The 21,933-nt window shown below is 38.3% G+C and overlaps 2 protein-coding genes and 1 long non-coding RNA gene across 4 annotated transcripts; 1 reads left to right on the top strand and 2 right to left on the bottom strand.

Annotated features, from left to right (window-relative positions):
- Positions 1-411: 411 nt before the first annotated feature.
- On the bottom strand, positions 412-5,666 carry LOC127453151 (protein FAM83A). The gene is made up of 4 exons (XM_051719342.1): positions 3,631-5,666; positions 3,221-3,388; positions 2,357-2,481; positions 412-906 (listed from the first exon to the last, which is right to left on the bottom strand). Exons 1-4 carry the CDS (start codon positions 4,177-4,179, stop codon positions 414-416), a joined length of 1,335 nt encoding a protein of 444 aa, XP_051575302.1. The 5' UTR covers positions 4,180-5,666; the 3' UTR covers positions 412-413.
- Positions 5,667-8,392: 2,726 nt separating this feature from the next.
- zmp:0000000951 (uncharacterized) lies at positions 8,393-11,125 on the bottom strand. The gene is made up of 2 exons (XM_051719245.1): positions 10,047-11,125; positions 8,393-9,349 (listed from the first exon to the last, which is right to left on the bottom strand). Exons 1-2 carry the CDS (start codon positions 11,084-11,086, stop codon positions 8,581-8,583), a joined length of 1,809 nt encoding a protein of 602 aa, XP_051575205.1. The 5' UTR covers positions 11,087-11,125; the 3' UTR covers positions 8,393-8,580.
- Positions 11,126-13,152: 2,027 nt separating this feature from the next.
- On the top strand, positions 13,153-21,857 carry LOC127453251 (uncharacterized). 2 transcript variants are annotated; one of them, XR_007899378.1, is made up of 5 exons: positions 13,153-13,948; positions 17,716-17,821; positions 19,130-19,271; positions 19,803-19,886; positions 19,991-21,857. It is a non-coding gene; the product is annotated as an uncharacterized LOC127453251 (long non-coding RNA). The 2 variants fall into 2 exon arrangements; XR_007899379.1 differs by lacking the exon at positions 13,153-13,948 and adding an exon at positions 14,917-14,972.
- The last annotated feature ends 76 nt before the right edge of the window (positions 21,858-21,933 follow it).

Raw genomic sequence — 21,933 nt, 5'->3', positions numbered from 1 at the left:
TACACCTTTACACCTTTTACAGGGTCACACGGTCATGGAAATCTTGGAAATATCAATTAATTTTAAATGTGTGATTTCCAGGCCTGGGAAAGTAAAAAATTATTACAACCTTTAAAAGTCATTGAAAAGTTATGCAAATTTCTATATTGAAAAATCATGGGAATTCATTGATCAAAAAGTGAGGGAACCCTGCAGTTAAAACAACATTTTACCTTATTTTTGGGTAATAAATCTTGTTCAGGACCACCTCAGACTTGCATTAGAAAATAATAATTTGGTAACTGTAAGGTAGGATTGGTTAGAAACATCTTTATGGTGGAGCTTATGAAAGGGTACATTAGTATAGATGAATCATTTAATTTACTTATTTTCAATATAGCATTGCTAGGTAAATGCTGTTATGTTAACTTGGTTTAGCACCAATGGGATGTTCCATGAACACCTCTGTTGATGTTGCTGTTCTGTACTGGGCTCCAGGTTTGGCCCCTAGTATTATAATCTCGGAAGAAGGGCAACGGACAAGCTATTGGGCCATGAATTGTATTCCTCCGTGGAAGCCATTGAGAACTTTGTTGTCCAGCTGTGATGCATGGATAGCTGGTTCTTCTTACCAGTACAGGAGGTGTTGGAAAACTTAGGTTCCTGGGGTTCAGATGCTTCTGTTTGTGATGTTCAGTCTTCGGGGCAATACCTTCTCCATTGCCCGCTGGGCAGACCGAGGTCTGTAGTTTCTCCAAGGATGGAAGAATGCAGTGATCACCAGTGTTTGAAGTATAGCAGGAAAATCCTGGCACTGGTTTAGAAATGGCATATATCCTGCGGAACTCCAGGTCAAAAGGTTTAACCCCACTGCCTTTGAAGAGAACAGCCAAGCTCCTGTGAACCTGCCAGGACAGCCAGGTGAGACTGCAACAGGGTGAAAGAGGTAAAACAGGTACAAATGGGGTAAAATGTAAATAAAGAAATTATTCACAGAGTCAATAAACATGATGCAAGTCTGGCAGCAAATCTTTTTACTGCAGTTAGGTAAAGTATCACATATTGGAAATATCAGGGAATGGAAAAGCCATGAAAGTTATTAAAATCTTAAGTCATGGAAATTTCTATTGTTGATCATAATGTTTCTAGTTATGCTCAGCGCCAAAGTATTTCTTCCACTAAAAATGGCTCTTTCTGAGTGTGATCTCTTCTTACTTATTTTGGATTTCAAATACAGAAAAAAATCAGAACTGATATGCAGTATATACACAGCTCAGCCACAACATTAAAACCACCTGCCTAAAATTGTGTAGGTCCCCCTCATGCTGCCAAAACAGCGCCAACCCGCATCTCAGAATAGCATTCTGAGATGATATTCTTCTCACCAAAATTGTACAGAGCGGTTATCTGAGTTACCGTAGACTTTGTCAGTTCAAACCAGTCTGGCCATTCTCTGTTGACCTCTCTCATCAACAAGGTGTTTCCATCCACAGAACTGCCGCTCACTGGTTGTTTTTTGTTTTTGGCACCATTCGGAGTAAATTCTAGAGACTGTTGTGCGTGAAAATCCCAGGAGATCAGCAGTTACAGAAATACTCAAACCAGCCCGTCTGGCACCAACAATATTGCCACGCTCCAAATCACGGAGATCACATTTTTTTCCCCATTCTGATGGTTGATGTGAACATTAACTGAAGCTCCTGACCCGTATCTGCTTGATTTTATGCACTGCACTGCAGACACACGATTGGCTGATAAGATAATCACATGGCTGATTGTTGGTGCCAGACGGGCTCGTTTGAGTATTTCTGTAACTGCTGATCTTCTGAGATTTTCACACACAACAGTCTCTAGAATTTACTCCGAATGGTGCCAAAAACAAAAAACATCCAGTGAGCGGCAGTTTTGGATGGAAACGGCTTGTTGATGAGAGAGGTCAACAGAGAATGGCCAGACTGGTTCAAACTGCTCTGTACAGTTGTGGTGAGAAGAATAGCATCTCAGAATGCTATTCTGAGATGTGGGTTGGTGCTGGTTTGGCAGCACAAGTGGGACCTACACAAAATTAGGCAGGTGTTTTTAATGTTGTGGCTGATCGTGTGTGTATATATATATATATATATATATATATATATATATATATATATATATATATATATATATATTTATTTTATTTTTTTTTTTTTAGCCAGATCAATAAAAAAACCTAAAGAAATTTAGCTATGAATACAAGCAAAGCACTATTGCAAGCACAATAATTAATGAAAAATGCTGTTTTCAACACTCCTGTCACTGCTTCAAATGTCATGTCAACTCCCCTTCTGAAGAATACGCATCATTTCAGTATTGACTTGACATTGGAATGTTTCGATGGTACCTGTACGAGCCGACCAGCACTTGTGTGCAGTCCACAATGATGAACTTCTCTGTCACCTGGCCAGTGAATTTTCTTCCTGATTTGGAACAGTATGTTTCACCTTGAATGCTACGAATTGACATTCGCTGTATGAAGAGATGCAAGTAGAGTTCACAAAAGCACAATGGCTATAAAGATATAATGTTTTATATTTTATGATGCTACTATGCATATTTACTGTCATGTTGAAAAAAATGCATATTCCACATATTGAAATAATGACATTTTGTGGCATTAATACAAAAACTTTAAGAGATTATTAGAGATTCTTGTGATCCAAATAAAAGTAGCAAACTAATTACTTGTGTTGGCTTGCATTAGCAAGTATTTATTTGTATTATTAACACTTTTTCCCCAGCAGATAACTTTATGAATTGCATGACCATGGCATGCAATATTAATTCTCTCTAAAGAATTTGTTTTTCAATTGGTGGATCACAAACAAAAAAATTATTTGCTGATCTGTTCAGATTGGGTCATGCACAGCTGGGGAAAAACAATGCTGAATGACACAAATAAAATGGAACTAACCATATTTAATCATGCGTATAGGATAGCAAAATAAATACGCTTATCAACTTTTAAAAGGAAGGAGAAAACGCTTCCCATATGTTTTATTTTTGTTCACTTCTGTACCATTATCAATTATGAAACAGTGATGCAAAATCTGGGTCTTAGAGCAAAACCAATTTAGAACCACTGGTTTAGAGTGTCTGCTAAATGCCTTAAATGTAAGGTCTCTTTGGCCCTAAACCCCTTTTGTCAGCAGCATTTTTAGTAAAATCAGTTGAGTAAAGTTAGAGTGGGCAGAATAGCATAACTTACAGTAAGGTGTGACTTGTTGATTTTCAGATTTTCACACATTTCCTCAAACACCTGTATATTGGTGTGGTCCAGAAGGAGGTAAACATACACATTGCGTTTTCTTGTTGCATCCAGTATGTCGCAGAAAATCTCCACATCACTGAATGTGTCCATGACTATCGCCAAAACCTGTGATGAGTGTAATTTAAATAGCAGAGTTACATTGCAGTGGGCGATTTGTGTGACTTTTCCGACTTTTGTGTAATGAAAATGTTTACAATTTCATATTACAATGTGCCTCTGCCTTGCATCACACCATAATGTGTTATTCAATTTCATTTTTAAAACAATAATGGCTAAATAAACCACAAAAAGCAGGTCATATACCTGCTGAATTTGACAAGTAAATATGACAGATGAGATTTTATTACTTTAGTTGCTTTCCTGATGAGTTCCCTCAGTAGGTCCTTCATGGAAGTAGATTTTACAGACTGGAAAAAAACTTCCACACTTGGAATCCCTTGTAGGTAGTAACTCCAGTCAGCCACTGGCCAGCCGTAGTCAAGAACTGGAGGTTCACTATCTGTGATCAAAGGATAGTATGTTTGTGAAGAAATTGATGGAGAACTAGACACCTCCACATCCTGGTCTGCCTCCTCATCCTCAGCAAGAGGCTTTTTAACGTTGTTTAAGATGTATGCTTTCTCATCCACTGAAAGAAAGTTTGCTTCATTCTCCTTGACCAGAACCTCCTGGTATCCTTCTAGCCCTTTGTCCAGGAGGGCATCCATGGCCAGTCGTGTGCTCTCGTTGTGACTCAGGTCCATTGAAGGCACCAGAGATTTTGGGTTCCTCATGTCTTGAACTCTTCTTCTCATCTTGCCCATCATCTTGGGCTTCAGGTAGCACTGCACAGACAATCCATTACTTACGAGATTCATGTTGATTATGTAGGAGTCAAGTGGTTGACTCTTGTACATTCAGTCAATTGTTAGTTGCCAGTCTTCGTGCTACATCAATAAATGATATGTTGTGCTGCAAGTTATAGTCTTATTCACTTCATGTGTTCTTCACGAAGCCAAACATGTTTCCTTTTGTACCTGGTATGAGGCCAGAATCAGAGTGCTCCAGGTGAGCATCAGATGTTCACCAGTAATCCTGTGAGCTTTTCATGCACCTTGCATCTATTCTTCCGCAGTGTTGACGTCTCATGGTACACTGAGCATTTTTGCACCAATTTATCATGTTTTCATGATCTGTGAGTTGAAAGCTGGATGTTTGTGCAGCCCTTAGGCTTTGGGCAAAGTAGTTTGTGGCTCCTCCTCAGATAAAGTTCAGAAAAGGGGAGTAGTAATTGGTTTCACAGATGACTTTTGCCCCTAGACATTAGTAGGTGGGGTCATTATGTGTTCAGTCAATGGGACTAAAGTTCCTGTGTGTTCCACATCAAAAAAAATAAAGAGCATGAGTGGCAGGCATGGAGATGCGGCCGTCAGATTCACTCTTCCTCACTAGAGGAACCAGTAGACCTGTCTGTTGCCACACCTGCTTACATGAGAGCTTTTAATGGCTCAGTAAATAGAGAACTCAATGGTATTAAAGGTTCACTTTCACTTTTGGCTATTTCAGACTATTTCAGAAGTTTTGTTAGTGGCGCTTGCTAAGGCAAGAGTTATTGCTCATGCTTAGGGTTAGGGATGTGTTCTAAGTACTAAACTTTGCTACGGACATGAATGAAACCTCAAATCATGCAACTTGTTGAGGAGAGGTGTGCTGCATCTATTCTAAGTAATCAGACTTAGGATTTTCACAGCCTGATGATCTTGATATTTATTACACATCTTACTACAGTTTCCCAGTGAATTGTCCCGGGGGGCGCCAAAAGCGAGTGGAATGGAGTCATAATCAGACAAGGTTTTAAAGGTGAATTTTAGAGGTTTTAATAGGTAAAACATGCCTACCTAACCAAAAACTTTAACCTAAACCTAACCAAGTGTCCTAAAAGCAAATGAGAGGTTAACAAATTAGACATCTTTAGCCAAAACCAACACCTAAACCTAACCGATAGTGTCCTAAAAGGAAATGTGATGTGAAAAGCAAATTTTCTGAAGAAACCACATAATTTTATGTTGATTATATGACACTTTTATCTCATGTGTCAACTTGCGTGCTTGGCTGGGCTCGAACCGTGGTCTACCACGTTCCATGTCCAACAGTCTATAAGGTGAGCTGTAGCACAAGCTAATCTCTTTGGTATAAGTGTGTAAATGTAGGTTGGCCTGAGATACAAGTGTACAAATGTATCGTGTTTCAAATGATGCGTTAGAGGTAAAGTGTTTCGATATCATAACATATCAGTTTGTGAGTAATAGAGTGAAAAAATAACTGTTTATGAAGTCATAATCAGCCATTGTACTTGTGATTGTGTGAAAGTGAATAAAACGCTCAGTTGTTGTAGCGCCTCTAGTGTCAATTTCCCCTGGAAACTGCGGCGAAACATAGAAAACAGAGCATAAAACTAATTTAGCAAAAATGTAGTTATATATATATATATAATAATAATTATATTTATTTATCATATGTTATACATTTGCACATATACAGTGAAATTCTTTTTTTTTTTTCACATATCCCAGCTAAGCTGGGGTCAGAGTGCAGGGTCAGCCATGATACAGTGCCCCTGGAGCAGATAGGGTCAAGGGCCTTGCTCAAGGGCCCAACAGTGGCATCTCGGTAGTGCTGGGGCTTGAACCCCCAACCTTCTGATCATTAACTCAGAGCCTTGACTGCTGAGCCACCACTGCCCCTATATATATATTTTATTTATTTATTTATTTTGCCAAAAGTATTCGCTCACCCATCCAAATAATTGAATTCAGGTGTTCCAATCACTTCCATGGCCACAGGTGTATAAAATGAAGCACCTAGGCATGCAGACTGCTTCTACAAACATTTGTGAAAGAATGGGCCGCTCTCAGGAGCTCAGTGAATTCTAGCGTGGTACTGTGATAGGATGCCACCTGTGCAACAAGTCCAGTCGTGAAATTTCCTCGCTACTAAATATTCCACAGTCAACTGTCAGTGGTATTATAACAAAGTGGAAGCGATTGGGAATGACAGCAACTCAGCCACGAGGTGGTAGGCCACGTAAAATGACAGAGCGGGGTCAGCGGATGCTGAGGCGCATAGCACGCAGAGGTCGCCAACTTTCTGCAGAGTCAATCGCTACAGACCTCCAAAGTTCATGTGGCCTTCAGATTAGCTCAAGAACAGTGCATAGAGAGCTTCATGGAATGGGTTTCCATGGCCGAGCAGCTGCATCCAAGCCATACATCACCAAGTGCAATGCAAAGCATCGGATGCAGTGGTGTAAAGCACGCCGCCACTGGACTCTAGAGCAGTGGAGACGTGTTCTCTGGAGTGACGAATCACGCTTCTCCATCTGGCAATCTGATGGACGAGTCTGGGTTTGGCGGTTGCCAGGAGAACGGTACTTGTTTGACTGCATTGTGCCAACTGTGAAGTTTGGTGGAGGGGGATTATGGTGTGGGGTTGTTTTTCAGGAGCTGGGCTTGGCCCCTTAGTTCCAGTGAAAGGAACTCTGAATGCTTCAGCATACCAAGAAATTTTGGACAATTCCATGCTCCCAACTTTGTGGGAACAGTTTGGGGATGGCCCCTTCCTGTTCCAACATGACTGCGCACCAGTGCACAAAGCAAGGTCCATAAAGACATGGATGAGCGAGTTTGGTGTGGAAGAACTTGACTGGCCTGCACAGAGTCCTGACCTCAACCCGATAGCGCACCTTTGGGATGAATTAGAGCGAAGACTGCGAGCCAGGCCTTCTCGTCCAACATCAGTGTCTGACCTCACAAATGCGCTTCTGGAAGAATGGTCAAAAATTCCCATAAACACACTCCTAAACCTTGTGGAAAGCCTTCCCAGAAGAGTTGAAGCTGTTATAGCTGCAAAGGGTGGGCCGACGTCATATTAAACCCTATGGATTAAGAATGGGATGTCACTTAAGTTCATGTGCGCCTAAAGGCAGATGAGCGAATACTTTTGGCAATATAGTGTATATATATATATATATATATATATATTTTTTTTTTTTTTATTAATGTTCACTCTATAAGTTGGATTTATATCGCCAGGTAGACTATAAAACATGCAAAACATTCCATTTATAATGAAGGAAAAACCAGAGCTGTAAATCACCAGAATATCATAGAGACTTGGGGGTAGGCTCTTTTGAATTGGGCCAGTAAGCAACCATCTAGCAACCACCAAGAAGACCTTAGCAACAACATAGAAATGGCCTGACAAACACTAACAACACCCTAGCATTGTGGTGGTGAATTTTCCACTGATCAAGCTGAAAAAAATGGGAAAAATTGAAAACATCAAAATGTTTGTGTAAAAAGGTAGCTTACTAATGTCAAGTCTTTTTTATTTGTATAGCGCTTTTCACAATACAGATTGTTTCAAAGGAAGTTTTACGAAGTTTTACAGAAAATCATGCTGTAATGTCTTGTGCTTTTAATGTCTTACAGTCCCCAAGGAACAGTTTAATTGAAAAAGGTCATTAAAAATCATGTCTTCAAATTGTTTGTCTTAATATCAGTTAGCTATGTGTAATAAATGTCTTGTAAATGTATTAACTGAATAAACAGTAGATTTTTGGTAGGCAATGTTTAAAGCTAAAGGATATTAATTGAACTGTAAGATTAATGATTAAGTGTCTTTAAAAGTCCATCCTGAATTGACCGTGAGTGCGAAAGTGAACGTAGAAGCATTGTCTTTTGCTGTTTGGCTGGTACAGGCTTTAGCTGGCAGGGACAGAAGTGATGCAAGCAGTGGTCGGTGTGAGTGCTACTCGCTGTTCGATTGGATTGCAGTTGATAGCAGTTTATTATCCGTGAAATACATCCTAAGGCTGATATGATGCTGGCAGTGGTGTGTTGTGTCTGACTCAGTTTAGGGTGGTTCACAAACAGGGCTGAAAATGTTTGAGGAGTGATGTTTAATCTTTAACCAAACAGAAATCCCTCCTTAATAAAACATGTGTGTGAGTAGCATGAGAATAAATGTTTTGAATAACAAGCAGCTGCTTATTTACTTTATCTAATGGATTTTGAATTTGGTAGAAATTTTGAAGGAGTCTATACAAAAAAGTACTTTGGCAGCATCATGATACAGCAATGGTATCTGTTAGTGATACCATGGTATTGATTACCATATTTATGTACCACAGTATTTACATACTAATCCAATTTCTTCAAAGAATACCATGATACATGCAAAAAAATAAATACAAAATAAAATAAAAAACTTGTAGTATTGTGGTACTTTTTTTGTAAGTGCGATATCATTCATCAAGTTTACATTAATTTGCAGGGATCAGCTCTTTTCCAGAACACATCTTCGTCCAGTTGCTTTGCTGCATATCTGGCCATAGCAACCTTCTTATGGATTGGAAAGGCTGATTCTAGCGTCTCCTTTAGCCTGAGGAAGTCCAAGGTTTCTGGATGGTGAGCAGACACCAGAAAGAAGTTCTGCTGGAGACCCAGTTTACCCAAGACATCTTCAACCCATTCTTTCACTTCAGTGACAGACCTTTCCTCAATTAAGTCAGCCATTGAGAGCACTAGGTAACACTCTTTTCCAAGAGAGGATGCCTGCTGCAACAGCTGTATAATTCCCAATCTAAGTCTCAAAGGAGACACCAAGATGTATACATCACACAAAGCAAGCATTGAAGCTATGTTCTGAGCTTCATTAAAGCTGGAATCAGTGGACTGGCTACAAAGATCACCTATTTTTCCAAGGCCAGGAAGGTCCCAAAGACGTATGTTGGGGAAGTAAGGGTAGGGATACTCTACAGCCTCTTTGGTAGTTTCAATGACGCCAGTTGGAGCAACTTGTTTTTCAATGTTCTTTAGGCCCAAGAGGGCATTGACTAGACTGGAGCTGCCACTGCCGGTCTCACCCAGCACACCGATGTCCAAGTGGAAGTAATCGAGAGCTGTAAGGATTGTCAGAAGCTTGGAGGGATGGTCTGTAAGATCTCTGGGCTGCGAAAGCTTGGAGATCTGGTCGAGATCATCCTGTTCTATCTTCCTGAACCTCAAAGCAGTTGAGACTAGGAACCTGAGAAGTAAAGGTCATTAATTTTATATATAAATGTAGATGGGGAATGACAAAGCCATTTAAACTCAAGAAACATTTTTCTGCTTGGACCAGCATGAATTTCCATGCTAGTCCAGGCTGTTTCATGCTAAGCTGGTACACCAGCATCATCTTTCTGATGAAGCTGGTTATGCATGATAACTTGCTAGTTAAACTGTACAAATCAAAAGTTACTTGAGGCACCATTTGGGGTTCCTCAGCTGCCAAACTGGTAGAACCCTGTGAAGATCCTCCAGGTGACTTTTAAAGGAGCCTCAAATATCCTATTAATGTACTCAGGGAACTGCAAGAAATATTTCAAGAGCCTCAAAGCCTTTATCTTATGATGGGGTTATTGAAGGAATCATTGACAGTTTTTAGAATTCTTCATAGTTCTTGTAAGAACTAAGAGCAATTTTCACACATAACTGAAAGGGTGTATGGAAGATCTTCAGAAGATTCTGCCAGTGGCAGTTGAGGAACCCCAAATGGTGCCTCGATTATCTTTTAATTTTTACAGTACTGTTGGACACATGGACTCCAGCATGCTGAGGACTACCGGCCAAAACACAACATGATGAATAACAACGGTGGTATTTTCTGCAGAGTTCCAGTGAAAGTCAACTTTGCTTCACATGATCATATTTGCACATTTCAAAACAAAAAGAAACTGACTCACTGTGTTTCATCAGTCAGCAATTTAGGAACCCGAAGTTCCTTTGTAATTGCCACCAAAAACTGACTGAAAGCTTTCCTCCGCAGTTCAGGCAGGGCTTTAGCAAGCACCTCACCAATATCGTTCATCTCCACCAACTCTGCATCTTGGGAGGCATTTGAAGGACTCTGGCTGTCTGTTGAATCACCCATGTCTCGAAATGCTTCTTTTCTTCTCTTTTGCATCTCCAGATTGCGGGCTCTCGTTCGTTCCCAGGCACAGGTCATGCACGGCCCTGTCGGTTTCTCCTCGAGCACGTCCCACTCTTTCTCAGCTTTAACCAGAAAAAAAGGCTGATCTCTCTCATGCAGCTCCATTTTGAGCCACGTGTGGTCCTCCTTCCGCTCTTCTGTAGTGAGAACCACTAGAACATCATAGTAAGCAGAGTCATACTGCTGGCTGCTGCGCTTAATGATGGAATTTGTAGTTGGATGGCCCTGTACTGTCCAGACACGAACATTGGGGATTTGTCTGTGTAATATCACAGAGTCAAAATCAGGAACACCACTTCCTATATATTCCGAAAATTCCTTGATCCGTACATGTTTTCTACTGTAGCTCTGGTGATCAGCAGCTTCCTTAGCATTTACACCATCTTCCTCATCTGCATCTTCCTCCCCATCTTCTTCATCCTTGTCTGTTTCATCCTCTTCCTCATCCTCTTCATTCTCAGTTTCCTCTTCCTCCTCTTCTTCCATTTCTGGCTCCTCGTTCAGCCCACAGATCACAGAGGTGAGCTGGGCATTAGCCTCCTGGGTTCCTCCAGTTACAACTATATCTAAAGGGAAATGTTCAAACAGTTGAAGAGCCACCACCAGTCTGTCTTCAAACCCAGCTGCCCTGAGGGAGAACCTCCATGGAGCAAGGAATTCTTTCACTTTTTCATCAGACAGTTTTCCTTCCATCCTCATTAACCTGTTAATGTTAACCTGAAACAGCCAACACATTTGAATTTGGCAACAGTATACTGCCAAAAAAAAAAAATTCTTATTCTTAATGAGCATTCTTGTTTTGCATTAAATATAAGTGTATTTTCTTCTAACTGCACTGGTAGATTAGATGGCACGTTTCAACTACAAACATATTAAAATACAAGTGAAACAAAGCTGTAATTGCAGTTGTACAAATTACACTTATATTCAAAATACATTTAAATAAAAAATGTGCAGTGTTGCATCTGAAGGAAATGTATATTATTTTTACATGTTTAATTGGAAAACATAAAAAAAGACTAATTAAAAACTCATCTGTGCAGTGTATAGCCTAACTGCGCACCTTCAGGTACTGCTATATGCTATGGCAAACAGGCTTAATAATTAAATTTGACAAATAGTGTTCACAGGCGAACAAAATATGGTCAACAGAACATAAAGTAGTCAACTCTCACCTGTACTGTAACAGTAAATGAGCTGTAAAAGTGAGTCCTCTGTCTTAAAGTCCTCTGAATGAAAGTGTTTGCAAGACAGGCAGCTGCACTGAATCAATAGTTTGTTTGACAAAGTTTCACCGTGACATTGTAAACAGTTATACCAGGGCGTTAAAGTTTGTTAAAGCATCAAGGTGTTCCTGACTTCCACTAACCCATTTATTTCCAGTTTCTCCAAATAAGACTCCATTTGCCTAGCCTGTAAAATATTGACTGAATTTCAACAACAACACATATGCAGGTTGAAATGTTTGCCTTTAAACATTCTATTTCAACATCAGAGGTATATATTAAATGGATTTTTACATTTTCTGAAAAAAATGTGAGTAGTGTGCAAAAGTCACCACTACCATGCTAAGTTATTTGGATTCAGAAAGTTTTCTGACTAGTTTGTAGTGCGTTGCTATGCAGTTGCTAAGTGTCTCTATGATGTTCGGGGCCCTAGACATGGCTTAAATCCCTCTTTGAATGCAAGTCTGTGGGATTATTGTCACACATTTAAACAGAAATCTTAAGTCTGATTACATAGAAAAGTAATGGCACATCCAAAGTGACAGTACAGCATTCAAGCTATACATTTTATCATGCATTCCCTGGAAATTGAACCCATGACTTTGGCGTTGCTAGCACCATGGCTCTACCAGTTGAGCAACATGAATGCTAAGTTAGTCATATGTTTATGCAGATATTGGTCATAATTGGAAATGGCAATATAAGCAGTCAATGTTTGCATTAAAATAGCTAAAGACACTCTTCGAATTAGTCGCATAGCCACTTGGAATAACTGAAATCACAAGAAGATGAAAACACAGGGACTGGTTGCCCATCCCATCTCACGGACTCGCTATAACATAAAAAATAAAAAATGTAAAAAAAATGGATGACAAACAGGTTTGACGACATGAAAGTGTCCACAAAACTAAATTAAGTGAACAGAAGTAGGCAGAGGAAAAGCAGCTGCAAACTAAGATTGGAAAAGGTGGGTCCGTGAGCATGTAATTATGTTTCTATTTATTTTTATTTTTATTTTCATTGCATATTAGTACACTTTTGCTTTTCTTTGAATTTGTGTTTGTGTAGTTATCTTACCTAACACTTTTATTGTAACTAACATGTTAACATGTAAACACAAAATGGTTAATAATGTGTTTATTTACATTAAAATAGTATTTAATTACGTTAAAAGAGGTTTTTAAATAACATTTTCAAAGTCTGGCCGTAAATCACTTCTTAAGATCTGGCTGAAGAACAAATATGACCTTACATCCTCAACTAACAAATAGGTTTTGATTAGCTTTACCTTGAAAATAAAAACATACAAAGTAGGGTTATTGTTTATGAAAACTGAGAAAGAATATTTAGATCTGCTAAAGTCTGTATCTTTGTCAATATCAACACACATAAGAGAACAATGGCAAACTAATGTAGAACTGTCTTTTTACACAACATAAATGTAGCCTAAAACTGAAAAAGAGCATTATGTCTGTTTTTCCTTTTTTTAAATTTTTTTTTTTTATTATCCTCCCATTGAACGAGGGCAAAATTTGCCTTCCTTATCCTGCACACAGGAGCCAGATACTTATGCAGATAATAATCATTAGAAATGCGAACAAACTGATTTGATGATGTTCAGGATTAAGAACAATGTAGAACCAAATATGCATAGGCAAGTTCAATGACAATTCACATCATCTTTTTATGAGCACTACAGAAAATAATTGAGAATAAAAGCACATTTTCCTATGTATTTTCATTGAAGGTTCGGATTTCATCATCGTTTTGCCTCCTGTGAAAAAAGGTGCATATGAGCTGACATCATTTCTATAAGTGATGACTGCACCCAGCAGCTAAGCAATTTGCATGAATACATTTGAGTGAATAAGACACGATAAAATGTGCTGATGCACGTGTTGAGTGTTGTTAAACTCACTGCTGAATTTTGCTCAGAGAGCGTTCAGATGTTAAAAGCCATTTTATCAAAATCATTTAGAAGGTCAGATAAAAGTGATTGGCAGGCCACATCAAATCACTGACTTACATTAAATAAAGACATTACATCGTACCGGGAGACTCTGAGAAGTGGTGGTACGCAAGAAAAACTGCCGGTACTCTGTAGAGTAAAAAAATGCGTACCACTACATACTGCCCTACTTCAAGCACTGCTGTAAAATGTCCTATTTCCAATACTTGGAAATCTATACCTTTTCTAGTTCTAAATTTTTTACGGTTATTTCTTCAGGCAGCAGGACTGGCATTATTTGCAGTGGCCATTTGGATAGTAGTTGATGCATATGGACTCTACCCCATATCTGCTGTATCGGGGAAAGATGACATTTTTGCTGCTGCCTGGATTTCCATTTTTACAGGGGTTGCTTTCTTCCTCACATGCATCTTTGGCATCTTTGCTGCCCTAAAGAGGAGTCGTGCACTCATGCTGGCGGTAGGTTTCAGTGCTGGATGACACTGATAAACACAGCTGTCCATCCATATTTACAGTGGTCCCAAAAAGTACTTGGACACTTAAGCCACACTCAGAATGTATAAATGTAATTGCATTAGATTAGATCACTGCAAGAGATTAAACCAAGTAGCATAAGAGTCAATTCCCCTCAAGTTCACACATGAACCTTAGGAAAGTAATGACAAGTGTACCAGAAAGTGTCCAGATATCTTTTTGTATTAATTTTTAACAGTAGGCTTTAAAAGAAAAAGTTATATTTGGGCAAATTAGAATCCAAAACCTCTAAAAACAAAAGGCAAACAGTTACAACTAGATCAATCAGTCATGTTCTTAATCAAAGTGCTGATCTATGTATTCATCTACTGATGAACAAAATTCCAAGTCTGATAGTTGCAGATGTAGAAGTGAAATGATCATATTGTGAAATATTTATCTGGGTGGTTGAATCGGTCATAAAAGCTACACTATAGAGTATATGTAACATATATGTAACTTGTATTTTGGTTAAAAAAATAACAAAATGTTATTAATGAGAGAGTGCAACAAAAATCCATCTTCCAAACCATGTCGTTACTTTACCCAAATACACTTTGATAAACCTATAATAATTATTTATATTCTAGAGCTGTCAGGACAGATTTCGTGGGAAATTGCATACATACGTAATTTGCCTGTGCGTGTCACGTGATATCCGTACACAGAGAAAATAAGATCCAGCTACTGTAGCGTGTGTGTGGGAGTAGCTGAATCTAAAAGTTTGTTGTCACAACGAATGAGAAAAATGTACCATGGATCATTGAAAATGGCAAACCTCCGGGGAATCACCGGTTGTGAAAACAAAGAAACCTCGAACAGAGCGGAGTCTACAAGCAAAAAGATTAAGTGATAGAGTCCGTAATAAAATACGAATCAACATCGGCTTGGCTTTTCATAGGTGGCGACAACTCCGAGATCTAAAAGGATTTAAAAGCGACCCAGAGATGGCTTTTTTCTTACTCAACAGGTAAGATATTTTATTGATATGGTTGATGTATAGTTGTGTAATCACTCACACATGTCTGTGTGTGTTGTGAAATACAATAATTATACTGTAATCGGTGCAGAACTTTTCACTTGCTAGCACACGTGTATTTTTCTTTATAACGGCAATAATTTATATAAATAAATCCTTTAGTCTGAGGCTTGCCAAGGACATGTGAGTCTTGAAATTATGTTGACCACTGGTTGGTAACAATGACAATTTATAAATTAGTTACTACCGTGGTCTATTTGGCCAGAATATCCTGCAGTTATAAAAACTTTACAACGTTTGACCTTATCAGACTATCAATCATTATGTCTAAAGTTAACGAATGTTGCCTAACTTTTGTAACGTCATTTATTTCAAAACATCAATGTTTCCAATAAGTCAAAACAACAGCATAACATATGGCACCTACCTGATCAGATGACAAGTTTTTGGATATCCGTCTTTTCCTTTCTTTCGTTATTTATTTGTCCATTCGCTCTGATAAGATGTCCTGTATCCAGTGTACAACGGTGTCTCGAGCCACATTACCAAAACAATATTATTCTGCAAGACGCATGCAGTTTTATTTTTTAACCGTTAGAGGGCCAAAAGTTACAGAGTGTAGCATTAAGTATGACTGTTGATCAAAACAGGTAATTTAAAAGAATCATTTACTGTACATAGCATAATTAATATTCATGAGTTTTGAAGCACTGCCCCCCAGAGTACAATTTTCTGTACAGTTTCATTTTATTTAGACCTCACCTAAATTTGTGTTAATCTTTGCTTTCAAATGGATTATTCCAGCTGTTCCAAAGGTGATAGGCCTTTGGGACTTTATTAGCAGAATAACGTGGGATATGTGGGACACATTTAGAATTTGTTGATGTGTTTAATAGACAATGTCTTGGTGCTCTGGAGATAGAAATTGTATTATTTTTTATGCAATTATTATTATTATTATTATTTTTTTTTATGTTGGCAAATCAGTATCAAAATGGTTACTATGTGGTTCCTGTGGAAATGCTGTTGTACTTGTTGCTATGAAGCTTGGTACCTTAATCCATAAGAACTACGCATGGGCGCTTGCTTTAGTGTTGCCATCCCTCATAGTCTGCATGACACCCCCTTGCCACCCCATAAAAAAATGTCTAGATCCGCCCCTGTCCTTTACAGCCTGTCTACACTGGACGCGAGCGGCACGTTGCGTCAAAAGCAATAGAAACCCACTATAATCAATGATGTGTCCGTAGCAGCGTATCTGTTGCGCCGACAATAAAGGCTGAAACATTCTTCACGCAAGTTTGCGAACGCAGACAAGAGCGCTTGCCCAATGCATGGCCTACGCGTGGTCCCATTGTATATACTTTACGTGTGCTCTTGCGTTGCTCTGGTGGTTACAAAACTCACACCACAAGGGGGCGATAGAGTTTTTTTTAGGTGCCACGAAACTGAATCACGAAAATTTGACTCTGTGGTCCGGTGTTTTATGAAGTCAAAAAGCCATCCCAACATGTCCAAAATGACTGGATATCCACAGCTATTTGCGGCATCTCCGCTGCGGATGCCTTTCCATTTCTTCCTGGCTCGGACAAATCTGTCCCGTAGTTGTTTCCGTTTTCTCTTTATGGTGTTGTTATCAGAATGTAGGGAAGCTGCAATTTCTTGCCAAGCATTTTCAATTGCTGTTTTATTCGAATGGAGAGGATACGAGGGTTTGTAATTTAAATATGTTTGTATAATCTAACTTGTTTGGCAACACTCTTTTCAAATTGCTGCTACGCCATGACAGTTGTTGACTGAAAACAGAAAATCTGCTCTAGTGCCCCTTGCGGCAACACAGAGAATGCAGCGCGTACTTGCATTGGGCGCTGACACATTTCACTACGCAACGACACGTGGAATCGAGCTTGTGTAGCAAGGTTCGTCTGCGTTCGTGTACTTGCATGAAGTATGTTTGGGCCTAAATGGGTGTCGCGTTCCATTTTGCGCTGCACGCACTGGCACTCCTACAAATTAAACGGTTTAGAATGTTCGTGTTGACACGTCCAGTGTAGACAGCCTTAAGCTGTTGCGGCAAATCTTGCTTGAAAGGTGTGCTTGTGCTATATTTAAAACAAATGCCACTTTTTTGACATTTTGTTATACATTTATTAATCTTCAAATGTGACTTAACTGTCCACATACTTTTTGGGGCCACTGTAAAGCGATTAATCATTATTATTCAATTTCAGCTGAAATGGGACAATCAAATTTAGATTGTAGTGAGTTATATGTATGGTTGATTTAAACAGTTTAACTATTAGTCTCAATTGTCATTCTTCCACAGTAACTTATTATAATATACATCATCTTTCTCTTTGAATGTGCATCTGCTATTAAAGCAGCCACCAATCGAGATTATGTGAGTATAGTAACACAGCCTTTCTGTACTGTAAAAAAACAAAAACTAAGTGTTAGGTTTTTATCAAATGGGATGTACAAATGTATATGTGATGTTGACATGAAACTTCAAGCAGTGCGAAATTGAATAAGCAATCTTAAACAGTTTTAAACAAAACTGTCCAACAACTTTTCTATAATTATTATTCATATAGATACTGTATACATACATTTTAACCTATAAAGTCTTGATGCTGAATAAAATGTCCACGGACATGTCAACTATCCATTTTCATATAAAATGTGTGACTGGTTCTCTTGTCTTCTTTATATTTTTATAACTTCTCTATAACAGCTGGTTAGAAACAGTAACCTTGTGAAGAAAGAGATGCTATGATATTATTCGGACAACAGTACGCAAGGGAAGCAGATTACAGTAACATGGAACAGTGATGCAAGAGGTAACTAAACACTCCCAATAACTCTTCCTAGAACAATGTTTGTCTTTTCAATGAAGAACACAATTCCAAACCACCTGTCATCTGTCCATGAGTTTAAGTTTCATGGTGTGGCTATTTAATCTTGGATCATAATCAACTCAGGCTTGACACAACAAGTCCTTCTATCACTTACATCAGATGCAATATAATAGAGGAGAAACCAGTTTTCTGCTCTCATAAGCATGTGAGAATAACTGCTGTAAGATAATGATAATCGCATATTCTCCTGCAAAATTGCTCTTAACAGAATAAAGCAATACAGTTACAGTACACTACAAGAGGCTATCCTTTACAGTGATTTAAACACAGGTAAGGGGCATTCTTTAGCACAAAATGAAGCATAAGAATTACATTAAAGGAATATTCCAGATTCAATACAAGTTAAGCTCAATCGACAGCATTTGTGGCCTAATGCTGATTACCACAAAAATTAATTTCAAAGCGTCCCTCCTTTACTTTAAAAATGAAAACAATCTGGTTTACAGTGAAGCACTTACAATGGAAATGAATGGGGCCAATTCGTAAATGTTACTCAGTGTTTACAAATTATAGCCACAAGACATAAACAATATGCATGTTAACATGATTTTAGTGTCATGAAATCACTTACTAACCTTTTCTGTGTAAAGTTATATCCAATTTTACAACTTCATTGCCATGACGATATAACGCCTTTAACCCTAAAACGCTTGTAAAAACGATGATTTAAACAACATTACAGCTCAAATAACACAAATTTCAACAGAATAATTAATGCAAGTTCTTTTGTAAAATTATAAGCTTCACATTTCTGCCTTTAAAATCTCCAAAAATTTGCCCCATTCACTTCCATTGCAAGTGCCCCACTGTAACATCGATTTTTGTTACAAAACGTCCGCCCAATGCTTGCTTACTTGGAAAAACGATTGGAAGGTGGGCTAGGGGGACATTGCCTCCCTAGATTTTCACTGAGCCCCCTAGTCAGACGAAGAGAGAACCTATTGCCCACCCCAAGGCTAAAGACTGCATCCTAGTACTGGCCCTGTTTGACAGATACATTATCTTAATTTGGGAGTTTACACATTTATCCCAACCCGCCTTGGCTGACCATGCCAAAAACCCTAAACCAACCATTTTTAAGCCTGTAAGGATGAACAAGCCTGTCAGTCCAATGTGCGTTTTGATCTAGCTTTTAGAAATATGAGTTAACTGACAAAATTCTAATGCACTGGTGTTTCTTTTCCCAATGCAACTGATATAGATTAATTAAGCCCTTTCTTCCATATGCAGGTTCAGTGTTGTGGGACAGATGGCCCGAAGGACTGGATCGAGTTTGACTCTACCTTCAGACAGAAGTTTGGCTCGACTAACTTCTGGCCCCTCAACTGCTGCAAGAGACTGAGCAACTTTGAGGTGGAAGATCCAGAAAGTTGTAAGATTGGCAAGAGCAGCAACATGTTCATAAACATGGGACAAAATTTTTTTCTCATAGCACGTCACCTTGTTTGCAGGGTAAAACAGAAAGAGGATATAAGAGTTACAATTTGCAAATTGCATTTTAGGAATGTTCTTTTTAAGTTTTATATTTTACAACCATAAACTAACATGTTCAGAATGTTCTAGGAACCAAAAATCCTTAGTTGGGTAGTCAAAAAATGTAATTGCCAAATTAAATAATAATAAAAACACTGTGGCACTGTGTCTTGAGTTTTAGTTCATTCTTCAGTCAGATTGACCTGATGTTGGATTCAAAGTGTCATGTTTTGAATTAGCAATTTTATTTTATTTTTGACTAGATGTGCAAATTCTGTTTTTTTAAGCATTTTGAATCTGCTCAATTGATTACAATTAACCGTTTGTATTTTTTTTATTTTTTATTACAATTAGTTTAACCCACTTTACATCTTATTTAATAATGTTGGAATATCATTTAAGGAAATGTTTCTGTGTTTTGATTCTTTAGGGTTGCTTTCAGCATATTAAATCTGTTTTAAGTCGTTACACCTGAGCCGTGAGCTGGTACGCATTTGCTGTTCTCATGTTTGTGGTGAGTGACGTCATCAAATGTTTCCTAGACAGTACAACTCCCCAACAAAACATTCTATTGCACCTAATGCATATTCATTCTTGTGCTGTACATCTTTCCTGCAGTTTTTCATGTTGCCATGATCTACTACATGCAGTTGGAATAAATGTATGGACTCTGTCTGCAAGCCACACAGCTGCTTTCTCTCCAGGTCTGTGATAACAGAAGAAATGGACAATGGATTTCAGATTGCACAACAGAGACATCATAAATGCATGGATAGATGACATGACATGTTAAGCAGTGACGGTCATGCTATAATTGATCTAAAACTCATTTAAACAGCATTTTCTACATCTTGCATAATTATCATACATGCAATTTTATGACCTCATATTAATGAAGTATGTGTGGGGAAAAAAGACTTTAAAAAATGAATTTGTCACATCGTAGTACTATTTAAGTGGAACTGCAAAATAAGCTGGTTACAAATGGTGAAAAGCTTAACTGGTGACCAGTCACAGCACCTAAAATATACACTTTTCCACATACAATACCAGTCAAAAGTCTGACACACCAACTTAATCTGAACTATTTTACAATTTACACCATTTTAAAAAATAGTAAAGCCATTAAAACTGTCAACATAACACAAAGTATGGGAATTATTAAGTGACCAAAATTTTTTGGTATCAGTCAAATCTTCTGTTGTAGCTTTTGCATGTGTTGGCTGCTTTTCTATTTTTCTCCAGATCAACCCATTGCTTAAAAATAAAAAAAAATAGAATTTTTGTTCTGTAAAGAAATGCATACCATGGAATAATTAATTTGTCTACAAAACTAATTTTAAGAATATAAGACTTTAGATCAACAGGTTTCATGAGAAATATAAATGTAATATATTTATGATTCAGCACCATCACTTATAAATGGTAATGTACATACATTAAATTGTGATGCTGAAAACAACAACAAAAAAACATCATGTAATTTGTCAACTATCCACTTGAACATTTTTTTTCTCTCTAATTACAGCTAAATAAGTGATTCAAATGTATCTTAAAATTCAACTGGTTTATGTTTTATTTAAAGGTGCACTCAGCGATTCCTGAGAAACACTGTTGATATTCGAACTCAACTGCCAAAACAAACACAACCCTCCCTCAGTGCTCCTTTGGAAGCTCCGCCCCCCACCTACCCCAGGCACTCACAAGTCTCCTGCTACTAATTCTAACATCACAACAACAGCATATATGGTTCTGTGAAACATAGCAAAATTTATGTTACCCACCTATCGAGAAGAAAAAGAGCATCTTCTGCATCCGTCTTCAAGCCTTTTACCTCTCGTCGGTCTCTCCACTGAAATTCCTCGCCGATGTTGACGCGGCTCCTAGCCCTTAACTTATCATAAGCCTTCTTTTTTAGTTTATATTCGTCTGACCTTTTTCTCTTGGTCTGTTTCTCAGCCATTTGTCCTCCTTGGAGTTTAGAAAGTTCACATCAGCCAGATTTGCCGTCGCTCGTCTGATGAAGTTCCCTCTAGCTCTGCCCAGACCCCCCATCCTGTGCACGCGCAAGAACCACCCCCTGTTGCTGATTGGCTGGAGTAGTGTTGTGTGGATCGGTCCGATCCACTTTGTTTTTGTCCCATTTACAGAGCCAGAGCTGTGTACAAATACTAGATATTTTTTCAGCCCTTCCACAGAACGGACAACTAGCAGACTGTGAGGAGATATTTGCAGAATTTGACAAAAAATGTATTGGATTAGAATTACAAATCCAATGCACCTTTAAGCTAAATAGTATCGATTAATTTCAAATCACTGAATTCTCAAAATCTTCATCTATGCCATTGTCTACACTTGTGTTGTTTCTGCATAAAGGTTTAACATTGCTTTTTAAGATCTCAAACTAATGAAAATTTGCTTTGCGTGATTCTTTGCTGCACGTGTTTTTTAAATTGCTTGACATGTTTCTGTGAATACCAAATAAACTGATATGTGTCACTATGCTAATGACTTAATGTGGCATATTCACTGGTAACACAATTGGAAATGAAAAGGCCAAT

This window comes from Myxocyprinus asiaticus, chromosome 15 (genome assembly GCF_019703515.2).
Source record: "Myxocyprinus asiaticus isolate MX2 ecotype Aquarium Trade chromosome 15, UBuf_Myxa_2, whole genome shotgun sequence".
In the NCBI taxonomy this organism is placed as follows: Eukaryota; Metazoa; Chordata; class Actinopteri; order Cypriniformes; family Catostomidae; genus Myxocyprinus; species Myxocyprinus asiaticus.
Note: the sequence above shows the minus strand (reverse complement) of the source record. Positions and strands in the feature narration are given on the sequence as shown.

Bases quoted from the DNA above. Each gene is read 5' to 3' on its own strand.
- zmp:0000000951 (XM_051719245.1), bottom strand. From the start codon at position 11,086: ATGCTCATTAAGAATAAGAATTTTTTTTTTTTGGCAGTATACTGTTGC. The intron at 9,350-10,046 runs GTGAGTCAGTTT...TTTACTTCTCAG, and splicing joins TTGCTGACTGATGAAACACA to GTTCCTAGTCTCAACTGCTT.
- LOC127453151 (XM_051719342.1), bottom strand. From the start codon at position 4,179: ATGTACAAGAGTCAACCACTTGACTCCTACATAATCAACATGAATCTC. The intron at 3,389-3,630 runs GTAATAAAATCT...CACTCATCACAG, and splicing joins TCATCAGGAAAGCAACTAAA to GTTTTGGCGATAGTCATGGA. The intron at 2,482-3,220 runs GTAAGTTATGCT...CTCTTCATACAG, and splicing joins TCAACAAGTCACACCTTACT to CGAATGTCAATTCGTAGCAT.